This window comes from Crinia signifera, chromosome 5, assembly GCF_055691185.1.
Source record: "Crinia signifera chromosome 5, ASM5569118v1, whole genome shotgun sequence".
In the NCBI taxonomy this organism is placed as follows: Eukaryota; Metazoa; Chordata; class Amphibia; order Anura; family Myobatrachidae; genus Crinia; species Crinia signifera.
This window is the reverse complement of record NC_139221.1, coordinates 317,608,889-317,625,770: the sequence shown is the minus strand read 5'-3', so window position 1 is coordinate 317,625,770 and position 16,882 is coordinate 317,608,889. Positions and strand designations below refer to the sequence as shown.

The 16,882-nt window shown below is 47.5% G+C and overlaps 1 protein-coding gene across 4 annotated transcripts in view; it reads left to right on the top strand.

Moving 5' to 3' along the window:
* EFR3A (EFR3 homolog A) overlaps window positions 1-16,882 on the top strand; it is a 174,112-nt gene that overhangs the window by 139,519 nt on the left and 17,711 nt on the right. For all 4 annotated transcript variants that reach the window (XR_014444029.1, XM_083144867.1, XM_083144868.1 and 1 more), the window contains 4 exons: window positions 5,598-5,649; window positions 6,598-6,770; window positions 10,311-10,386; window positions 14,350-14,511. Coding sequence is in view for 3 of the 4 variants with exons in the window: in XM_083144867.1 (XP_083000993.1) it covers window positions 5,598-5,649; window positions 6,598-6,770; window positions 10,311-10,386; window positions 14,350-14,511 (463 nt within the window). In the remaining variant the exon portion in view is untranslated. The remainder of the gene's footprint in view (window positions 1-5,597; window positions 5,650-6,597; window positions 6,771-10,310; window positions 10,387-14,349; window positions 14,512-16,882) is intronic.

Below are 16,882 nucleotides of genomic sequence, written 5' to 3'. Positions count from 1 at the left end.
CGCATCGCATGCCAACCAAATCGCATGCGATGCGATCGACACGATGGACCCGATTTTTACATTGGAATCTCTGAGACCAGATTTTGCATTGATTTTAATGTAAAATGCCCCAAAACACCCCATTTTCATAGAAAACCCCCCTGATGTTTCAAATGCCCCCCCATTGTTAACGCCACCCCGGTATTGACGCCAACCCGAAGCGTGGCGAGCGCAGCAGTACGCGTCCTCTGACCTTTTCATACCCCTACTATCCACGTCGGCGTGGAGTTGAGCATATAAAGTGTGGCAAGCGCATATTGGCCCATTTCACATTGTCACCTATGTAAAATCGGGTTGATTATAATTGCCCGCGATCGACGCGATCAACCCAATTTTCACTTTTAAATTAATTTAACATTGTTCCCTATAGGAAAATCGCATTGATCGCGTCGGTCGCATTGCGGTCCCTTATTAGGGGCCGCGATGGACGCGATCAACGCGATTTTCACTTTTACCGGCAATTGAGCTCGTTAAAGACAGAAAATCGGGTCCATCGCGTCCATCGCATGCCTTAAGTACCCTAACTTAAGGCATGCGATGTACCCCGACGGGGGCCGTGCTAGGAAACAAGTACCGTTATTTCTATAATAAGTTTTTATTTTGAAGTCTAAGGGGGGTTATGCAATCCTCCGACGCTCTTTCCGACGAGGGAAATAGCGCCGGGTCCCTATTCAATGCTGTCTTTACCGAAGTGGCATCACGACAGAACGAGCTAGACTTTAAAAGCTGTCGGGCCCATTCTGCCAATAAGGGCCGCGGATTTTTGCGATCCCGGCCGTATATTGACAATCCCGTTTACACAGACACGCCCCCTTTTCACCAATCGGCAGGCAGGACATTGAACCCCGCCTGCCGATTTGCTGTCTGTCAAACCACAAACGGGCCAGGAACACGGCTGTCGGGAGAGACCGACAGCCGAGATCCGGGATTGCATTTCTCTTCTGAAACCGTTTCCTCCAGTTTACTATTTTTGGTTTTCCGGTGTCATTTGGGAGAGAAGAACCTGACCCGTTCTAAGACGTACATTTACTAAAGCTTCTAAAGTGAAAAGAGGGGAAAGTGAACATAGCGACCAATCAGAATCTAATTAAATCCTTATTGATCTCTGTGTGGTGGCTTGTACATGACGTTGTTGTGCGCATTTCCTTGCCCTACCGTACAGCTTACCGTCAGCGCGATGTCTTCCGTTACACAGATGCTCTCATCAGTGCACTTGTCCGATCTTCCTACGCGTCTATAAATTTAGCCCGGCAGAAATAGACACACTTCTGTATTACTCACAGAGCGCACCTGTAGCCCCCCGACTTTACTCCTGACGTGCGCGGGCCGTGACGCTGCCTCTCTACTTATCCCTCCCATTACACAGACGCTTTCTTCTTATTTACTTCTGCTCTTATTTTATTATTGTTAGTTTAGATTTGTTGGATTATTTGCAATGGTATAAAAACTCCGCTGATGAGAAGCATAATATACATGTGTCTGTTACCTTGGCAACGGCCACAGGTTGCTATGGCGATTCAGAGTTCTCCCATTCACTGCAGGAAGGCATGGTCTTTATTGTTACTTAGGAAATGTTAACATTGTTACGATCTTGAAGAAATGCAGGTTCCTTCCTGGAGGGGAGGGGTAGGGGGCCAATTAAGTAAGAAGGAAGTCTTTTAACACTATTTTAATTTGAATATACTCCTTTTTCCATGTCGACCTTTGGCCATGTCAGCCTTTCAAATATGTTGACCTTTTGACTGTCTACCAATAGTGGTCCACCTTTTTACTGTTGATTGCGGCTTGTTCCCCACCCCTTCTAAACCATTATTATTCATTGTACATGTTAATCATATCTAGAAATGACTTGCTGGTTTATGAGTCACTGTAGTATATATGATGATGTTTGAGGTAAAAAATCATCACATCAAGGCATCTGATTAACTGGCGACACCAACGGTCAACTGCGTGACCCCCAACTGCCAATCCAACAGAGAGACCAGATCTTGGCCTTGTCCATAAGGACCTCATATCACTGATATTCTGCAGCCCTAATGCGACCGTAATACTTTGCGCTATGTGCTGCATCGCCTCTGGTTATCGGACAGGGCTTATTCAACTTTTCTGCATTGTCAGAAATGGCGGCTAAATTCACCAAATTAACGTCCGTTTCTGAGCCAAGAAAATGTGGATTCGCCGATTCACTTTATTTTAATTTTAGAGTTTCGGAAAGTTTCTGACCGTCGGATCCGAAGAGGGTGTGTCGGGTACTATTATTATATATTAAAACCACATGGTGGGTTTTCTGCTAATGGGTTGGGGGGAGGGGGGGTTGTAATGGGGCCTATGGACACCCCCAAGGTATAATATGTTTTTTAAATAAAATCTTTTGACATATTATTAAAAATACTTTTTAAACTTCAATAAGTAGTAAAACAAACTGTCACTTTCTGAGCGGTGTTGTAGGAGAAAATATCATCAGCGAAGTAGTTCATTTATATCGGGGGGTACGGTTCTGCTTCCCTCCGCCACATGGGGATGTTGTATTTGATGCTGGAAATGGCCTCATCCATGACCGACCAATAGGCCTGCGTATATAAGGGATGACCGGCAGCAACCATTCTGTTTTGTGACATTATAAATACTCTGTCCTATTTATGGAGCTGCACAGATGGGTTATTACTGCTGCTTCTCTAATCATCTGTCAGGGATAGGAACATTCCTGCAGGGGCATAATTATGTCTTCAAGAGACTCGCGGATCCACATTGCCAGCTCATATATCTTATACCGCGTGGCTCTTGTTCTGTCAGTTCATGCTGAAAGTGGAACCAAAAACTCATGAACATCTCTCCATCTCGCTCGCTCTCTCTCCTTCCCTCTCTTTCTCCCGCCGTCTCTTCCCTTTGCCTCTTTCCCGTCCCTCTCTCTCTCTCTCTCAACTGTTTCCTCTTCATCTCTCCTTTCCTCTTTCTCTCCCCCTTCCCTCTCGATTTATCTCTACGTCCCCTCTCTTGTGTGTACACACGGGTGCAATCTGGCATGAGATTTTGACTATATAGTCAGAATCGTATCGGGATCGTATGCAGATCACACAGGTTTTTACCTTGCGCTCCCGATGCGCGCTCCCAGGACAGAACAAATCAGAACCCAGATAGACAGGGCAGCAATGACTATACAGTGGAAATCTAATGCTGATTGTATGTAAATAGCACATGAGTTAGCAAATATTGCATAGCACGTCGGATAGCAAAGGAATCTCACCATGTGTACACGAGATACGGTCATTTGGTCTAAAGTATGTTGGTTGACACCATCAGGTCGACATGGGTCAAGGTTGACATTGGTTTAGGTCGACAGGTCATTAGGTCGACACACGCATTAGGTCAACAGTGTCTAGGTCGACATGGGGTTTTTCACTGTCTTTTGAGCCGACATGTGCCGACGGGCGGTATTTCATGCCCTACCATCCACTAGGGTGTGGTGGGAGAATAAAATAGTGCCCGAAGCATAGCGAGGGGATGCGATGCACTTCAAACTGTGTCAATGTCGACTGTGTCGACATTCGGGTAAAAGAAACCGTGAAAACCCCCATGTCGACATTTGACTGTTGACCTAATGCTTGTGTTGACCTAATGCTTATGTTGACCTAGACCCATGTCAACCTAGTGGTGTCAACCTACTGCTTGTCGACCAACATACGTAGACCAAACGATCCCAACCCGTGTACACACCATTTCGCTTTCTGTCCCCTCTCCCATTCTCTCTCCCTCCCTTTCCTTTCTTTCTCTCTCTCTCCGTCCCTCTCTCTCTCTTTCCGTCCCCTCTCTCATTCTCCCTCCCTTTCCTTTCTTTTTCTCCGCCCCTCTCTCTCTCTTTCCGTCCGCTCTCTCATTCTCTCTCCCTCCCTTTCCTTTCTTTCTCTCTCCGCCCCTCTCTCTCTCTTTCCGTCCGCTCTCTCATTCTCTCTCCCTCCCTTTCCTTTCTTTCTCTCTCCGCCCCTCTCTCTCTCTTTCCGTCCGCTCTCTCATTCTCTCTCCCTCCCTTTCCTTTCTTTCTCTCTCCACCCCTCTCTCTCTCTCTTTCCGTCCCCTCTCTCATTCTCCCTCCCTCCCTTTCCTTTCTTTCTCTCTCCGCCCCTCTCTCTCTCTTTCCGTCCCCTCTCTCATTCTCCCTCCCTCCCTTTTCTTTCTCTCCCCCCATCCCTCTCTTTCTCTATTTGCACATAAAGACGATAATCACCTTTCCTTTCATTTATCATTAACAAGGTGTTTGAAGGAAACGCAAAATGTGGTTGCCAACAGAACCCCCCATAGCATCAGATGAGCAGACCCCTGTGTTCTCTGATGTCAGGACGGAGCAGATCTGGTCACTAGGACAGGGGTTCCCAAACTTTTTGGAATCATGGCACCCCGAAGCATCAGAATTATTTTGCGGCACCCCTAGGCTACAGGTTTCTCATTGAGAAAGTTAAAAACAAATATTAAGTTAAAATATATTGTGTTTATATCTCATCCTTAGGATCAGTAATGTGGTATTGGACAGGATTCACTTCTGTTTGTGCACAATTTGACTATAATGTTAAACATAAATAACTTGAATTGATCCTGGACCACCAACCCAGGGCACCCCTGCAAGTCCTCCACGGCACCCCAGGGTGCCACGACACACAGTTTGGGAACCCCTGCACTAGGACCTTGCTGTGTCTGGACTCTATCACTCCCTGTAGTGTAGGTTCTTCTGGTCTGATCACCAGAAATAAGGGGAGGACTCTCCCACCTGCCCCTGAGTGTGTAGATCCCAGTCTTATGTTACTGTATCACTGCAATAGAGCTGCAGGATTTTCTTCTACATAGGGGTATGTACAGAAATGTATGTGTCAGGCTGTGAGGGGTCTGGCACACATTTTAGTGATACCAATGCTCAAGCACAGATAATTATATCCAAATAACTGACGTACTAATTAAGTCACCTGTGCTCGGTTATGGCTATCCTGAAAACCTGGACTCTTAGTGTGCCTCTTAGAAGCCCCTGTTTTACAATCTGTCCAATTAAACCGCCATCATCTTGGAACTACTGTCTTTCATTGGGTTAGGATCGTTCAGTCTACAGCAACTAGGTCAACATGGGTGTAGGTCGACAGGACATTGGGTCGACACAAGCATTAGGTCGACATGGGCAAGGTTGACAGTCAAAAGGTCGACATGGGGTTTTTCGCCGTTTTTTTTTATCCGATTGTCAACACTGTCGACATGGACACAGTTTGAAGTGTACCGCATCCCCTCACTTCAGGCACGGTGCCTCACTACGTTCGGCACACTATTTTATTCTCCCACCATGCCCTAGTGGATGATAGGGCATGAAATACCGCCTGTCGGCACATGTCGGCTCAAAAAACCGACTTTGCCCATGTTGACCTAATGCTTGTGTCGATATCCTCTTGGTAGCGATCGATCTCTCTATGTTGTTGGTGTTTCTGCAGTTTTAGGTTTTGTTTCGGTTTACTATACTGGAGGTGTATCATACAGTAAGTGGGGTGTACATTTTATACTGTAATATTGTTTCTACTGTATTTCAGGGACCTGGGAACAAAGAGAATTCAGCTTATGTTGCTGAGATCCCTACTCATGGTAAGAACTGCAATGTTCTGTTACGTTTCCAGTATTGTAGGCCCAGGTTTAGATGCTTACTGCATTATCTATACAATATATATAATATACTGTACAGTATAGAAAAGCCTACCACTCTCCACCTCTATGCGGTGAAGTACCGCCATTGACCACTAGAGGCCACTCGACAGAACAAATTACTAAGGAGAGATTGAGCCGTTAAGACAATGATTGGAGCAGATCCGGACTGGTTGTGGGGTGGAGAGTTTGTGGGCTAAAAACTGTCACAGCTCAAAGTGAAAGTAAAAACTGTCACAGCTCAAAGTAAAAGTACATTGCAGAAGCCGTTTTGACGGGCTTTTCGCTAGTACTGTGTAAAAACTATACCTCAGTGTCCTGCCTACTGTCAGATTCTGCCTGTCACATTCTAGAAAATAATAGACCAAATTTGATTGGTTGCTATAGACAACTGCACCCCTCTTGTCATTTTCGGACGCTTTAGTAAATTTACCCCCCTAGAATCTATTTAAAATAATTAGTTCCGCAAACTGAAACGTACGTTTTACATATGAGAAGATAGTGTTCATTCTAGCACCCGCTATCTTTGGAAACCCATGCAGTTCCTCTTCCCTGCCTGGGGTGTCGCTGTGTGCTGTAGTGCTTCTAGCACAGTGTGGTCTGTATATCAGCACTGCTATGCAAACCAGACCTGTGCTAGAAACACCAAAGCAGACAGCGACACCCCAGGCAGGGAAGAGGAACTGCATGGGTTTTCAAAGATAGCGGGTGCTAGAATGAACACTAAGAAGAATTTGAGGCACGTATACCACTTTCATTCAGAACATCTGTCCCCCCAGGATAATCCGCGTCTGAATTGTAGTTATGGATAAATAGGCAATTACAGTAGAAAAGCTACAATTTTGAACTCTGTTTAAATGGACACTTAACGATTTTGTGTCTGACTCACAGGTGACTTCGGGTTACAAATCCAGGACGATCGCAGCGGCCCTCCCCTCGCCGTTTCTGGACCCCCTCCTCTCTCCGTGTCTCATGGAGGACTGCGAGCTGCGCCAATTAGTGCTGGAAATATTACACAATCTTATCGATCGCCATGACAACAGAGCTAAACTCCGAGGCATCAGGTACGTACTTGGCAAAGCCACGATCGCCGCCCGTTAAATAGTCATTTTACTCGTAATTATTACTATTTTTAGGAGATATGAAGGACTGCACTTTACAAGTCGGTAGATGGTTATCTATTGGCCACTTAGGTACACCCGCTCGTTTTTCAAAATATCTTTTCAACCAATCACGCGGCAGCAACTCGGCACAAAATGTATGCCAAAATATATGGCATGTATATATGGTCAAGAGGTTCAGTTGTTGCTGAGATCGAACACCAGAATGTGTAACAAAAGGCTGTCCTAGTCGGAGGTAGGAGTCGATTTGGTCACTTTTCACCCAATTTCTCACCCCGTTCCTTCAGAACCGCATAGAAAGTGGCCAAATCGCACTAGTGTATGGCCAGCTCGGCAACTATCTGTTATACGATAAATTGAATTGTGAACAATTAAGTTTTCCTATAGAACTTGCGGTTCCCTCTGAAGGGTGCCGCCGCGTCTACAGCTATTTTTAGATCTTCAGATTTGTTCCCATTACATTAATATAGTTTGCAGTTTAGGCAAAAAAAAATGTTTTGCTGTTTAAATTATCCCCAGATATTTCACATCGCTGCTGAAAGCTTTTCGCACTCATTATTGACTTAATTAAGTATGTAATTGTGTTTTATTTAATAGGGAAGATGTTTTGCCCCGCAAATATATGTAGCTATGGAAAATATGTCTGATAATTATTCTGACAGTTCCATCCCTGCAGATTGAGAATGTAACATAATTGCTGGCATGGCTGTAATTACTCTCTAATATTTCATAGTAGGCTGGTTCCGTTTTGTGGGGGTTTTTTTGATATCTTTTTTAAACACTGAACTTTGTGTTCTCTGGAGGGGTATAAAACAGGCAGACTGGTTACGGCATGAATTTTTGATGAGCGCAGAGAGAAAATGTTATTCAATGACGGACTTCTGTATTTTCTGCAGTGTCATTTATCTGACCTTTGTAAATGCGAGTGGTTTGGTTTTTATCCGCGTGCACTAAAATCCCTCCTTGTACTAAAATATGGACCATTGTACGGAAAAAAATCCTCCCCGACGTGGGAAACAGCGGCGGCTCCCTATTCAATGCTGTCAATTAACGACAGCATTGATGCAGGATCACGGCAGAACGGGACGGACTTCAGAAGCTGTCGGGGCGGTTCTGCCGATCACGGCCGTGGATTGTCGTTATCCGGGCCGCAGATCGACAATCTGTGGCCGTTTTCGCGGCCACGCCCCCTTTGCGCCCATCGGCAGGTGGGACATTGAATCCTGTCTGTCGTTATGCGGCCGATCTGACCGCAAACGGGCCAGGATCACGGCTGTGGGCGGGGATCGACAGCCGTGATCCCAGATTGCATACCCCTCCCCCCTAAATAACAAAATAGAATATGACTGGTTGTATGGGTAACATCCCAGATTCAATAGAACTCGCATATTAGTAAATTTACCCCTTAGGGAGCAGGGGCGCCGACAGGTCAGCCGTGCTTCGGTAAAATGGAGGGGGAGTTGGGGGTGGGGGGGGGGGGGATTTCAGACTGGCAGCAGGGTGCAGGTGGGTGGTGATTGAAAACTTGGACAGATGACAGGCTGCCTCTCTTCCCAGCTCAGCACAAGCACTGGGCAGCGTGTGCTGAGCTGGGGAGAGAGGCTGTGCTGCAGCGGCAGCCTGTCCTCTCTCACTACCTGCCGGGCTTTCCGCAATGCGCCACTTCCAGCTGTAAATTCAACAATTTAGCTTCCGTTTTCGACAATTGACAATGTAACTCTTAAGTTTTCGACAACCCGCAGGCTTTACGACAGTGCAAATATTTCCAACGATCGGAAATATCAGGACTGGTTGTGCGCGGAGTTCGCTCGCCATACTTCACGCAAGGCATTGTTTATAGTTTACAATCATAATCTAAATGGATGGTAAAGTATGAGAGAGGTTTAAAAATTCCCCAAAGTTGCGGCTAAATGTTTCTTGTTGACTTTATGCTGAGCAGCGTAGCCTCTTTTTTTTTTGCTTGATTAGTCGTCTTATTAAGCTTGCCATACACCTAACAATGTATTGTCCATTCAGACTGATTGGGGCAAATATCTGGGGGCAGACTTATTAAGCCTTAAAAAGATAAACGTCCAGCCAATCGGCCCCTAACTGTGCGGTTATAGGCGGTGTTTGAAAAATGTCTGTTGGGGGCTGATTGGATGGACATTTATCACTCTTTGCCCCTCGCATTTACAGTATCTCTTTCTGAAGGCTTAATTTGTGTGCCCCTTGGTAACTTATGGGAGCAACTGACCGTTTCCAGCATTTCAAAGCAAATCGTCAACTGACATAAACGTTCATTCAGATGTTACCAGATTTTTGTTACTACCAACTAGATCGGACAATAAATCTTTAGGTGTATGGGCAGTACGGACGGTGTAATGGTTAGCATTACTGCCTCACAGCGCTGAGGTCACGGGTTCTATTCCCACCATGTGTTATATATACGGGTCAGTACGGACGTTGTAATGGTTAGCATTACTGCCTCACAGCACTGAGGTCATGGGTTCTATCCCCACCATGTGTTATATATACGGGCAGTACGGATGGTGTAATGGTTAGCATTACTGCCTCACAGCGCTGAGGTCATGGGTTCTATCCCCACCATGTGTTATATATACGGGGCAGTACGGATGGTGTAATGGTTAGCATTACTGCCTCACAGCACTGAGGTCATGGGTTCTATCCCCACCATGTGTTATATATACGGGCAGTACGGATGGTGTAATGGTTAGCATTACTGCCTCACAGCGCTGAGGTCATGGGTTCTATCCCCACCATGTGTTATATATACGGGGCAGTACGGACGGTGTAATGGTTAGCATTACTGCCTCACAGCGCTGAGGTCACGGGTTCTATTCCCACCATGTGTTATATATACGGGTCAGTACGGACGTTGTAATGGTTAGCATTACTGCCTCACAGCGCTGAGGTCATGGGTTCGATTCCCACCATGGCCCTAACTGTGCAGAGTTTGTATATTCTCCCCGTACTTGCGTGGGTTTCCTCCGGGTACTCCGGTTTCCTCCCACAATCCAAAAATATACTGGTAGGCTAATTGGCTCCCAACAAAATTAACCCTAGAATGTCTGCGTGCACATGTACATGTGGTAGGGAGTATAGATTGTAAACTCCACTGGGGCAGGGACTGATGTGAATGTTCAAATATTTCCTCTGTACAGCGCTGCGGAATATGTGTGCGCTATATGAGAAACTGAGAATGATAATAATAATAATAATGGGCAGCTTACATCTCAGTGCAACAAAACCTGTGTGATTCATTTGAAACATCTGTTTGCAATACCTTATTTCCAGGACGGTCTAGGAAATTACACAATAATTATACTGTATACTTTAGTGCCATCTACTGATGTTGGGTCAACTGATTTTGGAATAACACTACCCTTAGTTTGCTGTAGCGAAAGATGTGAGACCGATGATCATTTCTACAGAATGTTTCAATGTTCTCCTTATACACTGAGCTTTTTTCTCCCCCCCCAGAATTATTCCCGATGTGGCAGACCTTAAAATTAAACGTGAGAAAATCGGCAAACAGGATGTAAACTTCATGAAGAAGGTGAGTAACAGATCTCCGTTGTAGACATGCGCCAACTTGTATTGGAAGCTGCCGCTTCTACATTGTAGCGCTTCGTGAACGGTTCAGAGACTTATCGAAGAGCTTAACCTGAAACTTATAATCTACTGTAGCCTTGTTTGGGGTTTATTATGTAAACGTCGGGTGCTTACAGATAAGCATGTAACCTCAATACCCGATGCAGGGTGAAAGGCCTGGCAGTAGGGAGATGCGCCAGGTCTCGTGTAACTTTGAAAACGCATCTTAAGATCCTGTCACCTGTTTGAAAGTCCTCCAGTGTGCCTTCCATGTTCTCACACGCTTGGGAACAGGTGTATGACGTAGCAACGTTCTCGTGTTCTCCAGACCACGCCCAACGCGTTTCGTCAGCAATTACTGTGTCAGTGGGTGAAGTCATTGCTGACGAAATGCGTTGGTGGTGGCCTGGAGGCCACGAGGACGTTGCTACGTCATACGCCAGTTCCCTAGCATGTGAGAACATGGAGTCACACAGGAGAACTTTCAAACATGTGGCGGGACCTTACTGTGCCAACCCGATATACCCCACTGTGCCAGTTACAGAGATTGTGAGGCTGAATGCTTTTACTTAGATGTACAGAATATGAACATTTATCATTAGAAAAATTGTTGGTACTTGTGTATTATCACGGCGCCCACTACGCCGTTTATGTAGAGGGCTATTCACGGTAGTGAAATCGCATCGCATGCCATATTGTATGGCATTCGATGCAATGCGATTTTCCTATATAATGTATTCACTGCTCTGTGTCAGTGAATCCATTAAAAAGATAGGGTGCGATAAAAAAATCGCATCGTATGGCATGCGATGCGATGGTGTGCGATGAAAAATAGCATCACATGCGATGCAATGAGATATAGGTTCTGATGGAACCTATAATAATGCCAGTTAATGGCCTATAGCATTTAATGACATATCATGTCTTTTATTTGGCCCCCCACTATCCACGTCATCCCGAAGCGTGGCTAGGGGCGGCAGTACGCGTCCGACCGACCTTTTCATACCCCCACTATCCACATCGGCGTGGAGTTGGTTATATATAGTGTAGCGAGCCACCGAGTCCGAAGCGTGGCGAGCGGACACGTGGTACTTGTGTATTATCACGGCGCCCATCGCATCGCATACCATAAGGCATGCGATGCGATATAGCGCGATGTTCTACAATGTCATAAAATTTTAAAATTGTATGGCATACAATGCCATACAATGCGATGGGATGTGATTTATAAACTGTATAAGCACCCTAATGGGTGCTTAGATTGTTAAATTCACCCCCACGCCACCCCCCAGTATAAACGTGATCCCGAAGCGTGACAAGTGCAGCGAGCCCCGCGAGGGGCGGAGGTACGCGTCCTACGATCTTTTTATACCCCCACTATCCACGTCGGCGTGGAGTTGACTTTATAAAGTGTGGCGAGCCACCGAGCCCGAAGCGTGGCGAGCGGACGCGCATTACTTCACAAGTATTACGCGTACCCTCGCTCGCCACACTATATGAAATCAACTCCAGGTCAGAGGACGCGTACCGCCACCCCTCGCGGGCTCGTGCTCGCCACGCTTCGGGTTGGCGTTGATAGTGTGGTGGCGTTAACAATAGGGGGGCATTTAACATTGTCAGTACCCATCAGGGTGGGTGTACAATGTAAAATCGTGTCTGGGTGCCTGTACAATTTAAAATCGGGCATCGCATCCGATCATATGGCATGCGGTGCGATGCGATTTTGTGGTTGTACAATGCCCTGCGATGGAAATCAGGGGCGCCGTGATAATACACAAGTACCAATATATGTGCTGGTTGGATCCCCGGGGATCGGCACCGCTGTACGCATCAGGCGCCTGGGAATCCCCTGGACTCCGTTGAAGCCAGCCAATGGCAGTGGAGGGGTGACCTCAGAAAGATTGCGTGCTGGTTTATGCTGAAGCCCAGGGGTCCGATGCGGACAGCTCCACCCATGCGGCCGTTTACTGCAATCTTTTTTCTTGTGTTCCAAAAGTGTTTGGAGATCATTAATACCCCTTTCAGACCGCAAAAGCCGACTCACACCAGGGATGGGTAAACGGGTCCACTCCTGGAGCGCAGCAAACCCCAACGGTGGGTATACGCAGCATGGTTGGACGCAGGCACATGCTCTGCAGACGGCTGTTCTCCTGAAATCCATCTGCCCTTTATAGAGTAAATAAATATAGGAATAAGGACTCAGCATTTATTGTAATGGCTGGATAGGTAAATACATCCTTCATTTAGGTAGTTTATGTCTTAAGGCCATCTGACGAATGTATGTCTCTGACTGTTAATTGAAGACGAGTCTCTGACAGTCATTGAAGTCTAAATGTCATTAGATTGTCCTTTTCCCATCGCCCAATGTGAAATTTGCCGGAGAAATTAGTGTCGCTCTCAGTGCAGACCGTCCCCGCTGACAGCTCGCGCTCTGCAATACATATTCCTGTGACCAGTGTTGATCCAGAACTTTCTTCCATGGCTGTACCTGACGGTGACTGCACAACTTCAGAACGTGGAACTATCTTCCTGATCGTGGTTTGTGGATTCTAATGCCCTTTGGCTGGAACGCTATAGGCCCACATACATAGATAAGACTTTACCAACATTTCCCTTTAACTTCCCCGGCAGCTACCCGGGAGGGCTACAGACGATTTTCGGGGTAATTCAGACCTGCTCGCTAAGCTGTGTATATTTGGAGCCTATGGAGCAGGTTAACGCCACCCCGCAGAATGCTGAGCAGCACTGTGCGCTGAGCATTCTGGGAGATCTACATTGCTCAGATCTCTCAGCACATCTCCCCGTGTGTAGGCCCTTTTATCTCCGAGCCCAGACATACGGGCGTTGTTCTGAATACATTTCAAAACATTATTTACCGAGGAAGCAAAAGGTGCATTACCGACTTTATTTTATTCATACTTTTAAGAAAACCGAATATTATTCTGCGTCCTCATTCACATGCACAGATGTGCTTCGCTTGTAAATTGCCTATTTATACCAGTTTGGATTTCAGAATTCTGTTATTCGCTATATTCTCAGGTTATTGCATTTTTTAAATGCCACCTTTTATAGTCGTTCTAATATTTTTATTATAAGTTTAAAATGTAGACGCTCGTTTTATTGTGCAATATAAACTTTTTATTAAGACATAAATTAAGTTTAATTGGCACTTGTGGCTATGATAGGACACAGGTACGGGGATCTGCTCTGTTATAATTAGCAGCTGTACAACCCTAATGGGTTTCTGCACCGCTCTGCTGACCTTTAACACACTTGGACTTCTCCATTGACGCAAAGCGAGCAATCAAATTTATTTGGTCATTTCCCACAATTATTTGCTGATTGTGTACGGGTCAGGTACAGGATCCCGGGGCTTAGAATGTCAGCCCTCACAAAACCGATGCTGCTATCCCGACATCCGGTGGATAAGGATGCTGACCCTCTCCACTTCCTAAACCCCCTCCCTTCCTGCAGCCTATCCCTTTCCCCAAACCTAACCATCGCTTCCTGCTCCCTAACCTGTACCTTACCCCCTCTGCCTATCCCTTACCCTCTCCGGTACAGTTACACTTGGGATGTTGACTGTCGTGGATTCTGAGCAGATGAGTATTTGTAGAGCATCCTCTGTAGTGATGTCATCTGCTTATGTCATCAGTTACATAGTGACAGAGCAGAATCTGTTCCTGAGTGATGTAACGAACAGCACGGTATAACAATGGGCTTTGGAGGTTCTTATACTGATGTATTGGTTCCAGGTGTATAAGATTCTCAGCCAATGATCACTTGTTGGATGTGGGGTCTTCTTGTGGGCCGATAAGTTATGGCTTTGGTACATGGCTGTACCTCCATGTTTACTAGTGTAACTATATATTAAATCAAGATCTCATTTGCTGTGGTCCTGCTTACATGTCCCTGTGCTTGTGTGCAGCATGGCCAGCAGCTGTACAGACACATATACCTGGGCTGTAAGGAGGAGGACAACGTACATAAGAACTATGAGCTGCTCTATACCACCTTGGCTCTGGTGGCCATCGAACTGGCCAATGAAGAAGTGGTGATCGACCTGATCCGGGTGGCCATTGCTTTGCAGGTGTGTTCCACGACTCTGTATTTTATTTGTTGTTCCACAGATCACAGGGGCCCAACATAACGTCACTTCTCCTCACCCACAGATCGCAGGGCCCCAACATAACGTCACTGCTCCTCACCCACAGATCACAGGGCCCCAACATACCGTCACTGCTCCTCACCCACAGATCACAGGGCCCCAACATAACGTCACTGCTCCTCACCCACAGATCACAGGGCCCCAACATAACGTCACTGCTCCTCCCCCACAGATCAAAGGGCCCCAACATGATGTCACTGCTCCTCACCCAACAATCGCAGAGCCCCAACATAACGTCACTGCTCCTCACCCACAGATCACAGGGCCCCAACATAACGTCACTGCTCCTCACCCACAGATCAAAGGGCCCCAACATGACGTCACTGCTCCTCACCCAACAATCGCAGAGCCCCAATACAACATCACTGCTCCTCCCCCACAGATCACAGGGCCCGACATAACGTCACTGCTCCTCCCCCACAGATCACAGGGCCCCAACATAACGTCACTGTTCCTCCCCCACAGATCACAGGGCCCCGACATAACGTCACTGCTCCTCACCCATAGATCACAGGGCCCAGCGTAACGTCACTGCTCCTCACCCACAGATCACAGGGGCCCGACATAACGTCACTGCTCCTCACCCACAGATCACAGGGCCAAGCGTAACGTCACTGCTCCTCCTCCACAGATCACAGGGCCCGACATACCGTCACTGCTCCTCCCTGCACAGATCACAGGGGTCCGACATAACGTCACTGCTCCTCACCCACAAATCACAGGGCCCGACATAACGTCACTGCTCCTCACTCGCAAATCACAGGGCCCCGACATGACGTCACTGCTCCTCACCCAAAGATCACAGGACCCGACATAAAGTCACTGCTGGTCATCCAAAGATCAAAGGGGTGCGACATAACCTCACTGCTCCTCACCCAACAATTGCAGATCCCCAACATGACGTCACTGCTCCTCACCCAACAATCGCAGAGCCCCAACATAACGTCACTTCTCCTCACCCACAGATCACAGGGCCCCAACATAACGTCACTGCTCCTCACCCACAGATCAAAGGGCCCCAACATGACGTCACTGCTCCTCACCCAACAATCGCAGAGCCCCAATACAACATCACTGCTCCTCCCCCACAGATCACAGGGCCCGACATAACGTCACTGCTCCTCCCCCACAGATCACAGGGCCCCAACATAACGTCACTGTTCCTCCCCCACAGATCACAGGGCCCCGACATAACGTCACTGCTCCTCACCCATAGATCACAGGGCCCAGCGTAACGTCACTGCTCCTCACCCACAGATCACAGGGGCCCGACATAACGTCACTGCTCCTCACCCACAGATCACAGGGCCAAGCGTAACGTCACTGCTCCTCCTCCACAGATCACAGGGCCCGACATACCGTCACTGCTCCTCCCTCCACAGATCACAGGGGTCCGACATAACGTCACTGCTCCTCATACACAAATCACAGGGCCCGACATAACGTCACTGCTCCTCACTCACAAATCACAGGGCCCCGACATGACGTCACTGCTCCTCACCCAAAGATCACAGGACCCGACATAAAGTCACTGCTGGTCATCCAAAGATCAAAGGGGTGCGACATAACCTCACTGCTCCTCACCCAACAATTGCAGATCCCCAACATTACGTCATTGCTCCTCACCCACAGATCACAGGGGCCCGACATAACGTCACTGCTCCTCCCCCACAGAGAGCAGGGCCCTGACATAACGTCACTGCTCCTCCCCCACAGATCACAGGGTCCCGGCATAACGTCACTGCTCCTCCCCCACAGATCACAGGGCCCCGGCATAACGTCACTGCTCCTCACCCACAGATCACAGGAGCCTGACATAACATCACTGCACCTCACCCACAGATCACAGGGCCCCAGCATAACATCACTGCCCTCACCCACAGAGAACAGGGCCCTGACATAACGTCACTGCTCCTCCCCCACAGATCACAGGGCCTTGACATAACGTCACTGCTCCTCCCCCACAGATCACAGGGGCCCAGCGTAACGGCACTGCTCCTCCCCCACAGATCACAGGGGCCCAGCGTAACGTCACTGCTCCTCACCCACAGATCACAAAGGCCCGAGATTATGTCACTGCTCCTCACTCACAGATCACAGGGGCCCAACAGGGCGTTATATTAGGAACACCAATAGAACCAGCAATGGGCCCTCACTCGTTCTGCTACTCTTAAAAAGAGCAATATTTTATTTAAGAACAACCGACACCCCATCTCGGTCTGCAACCAGGCCTCCTCTCCGCTCAGTACATCTACACACATTGTTGCAACGGAAACTGCGGCCATGTTTGAAA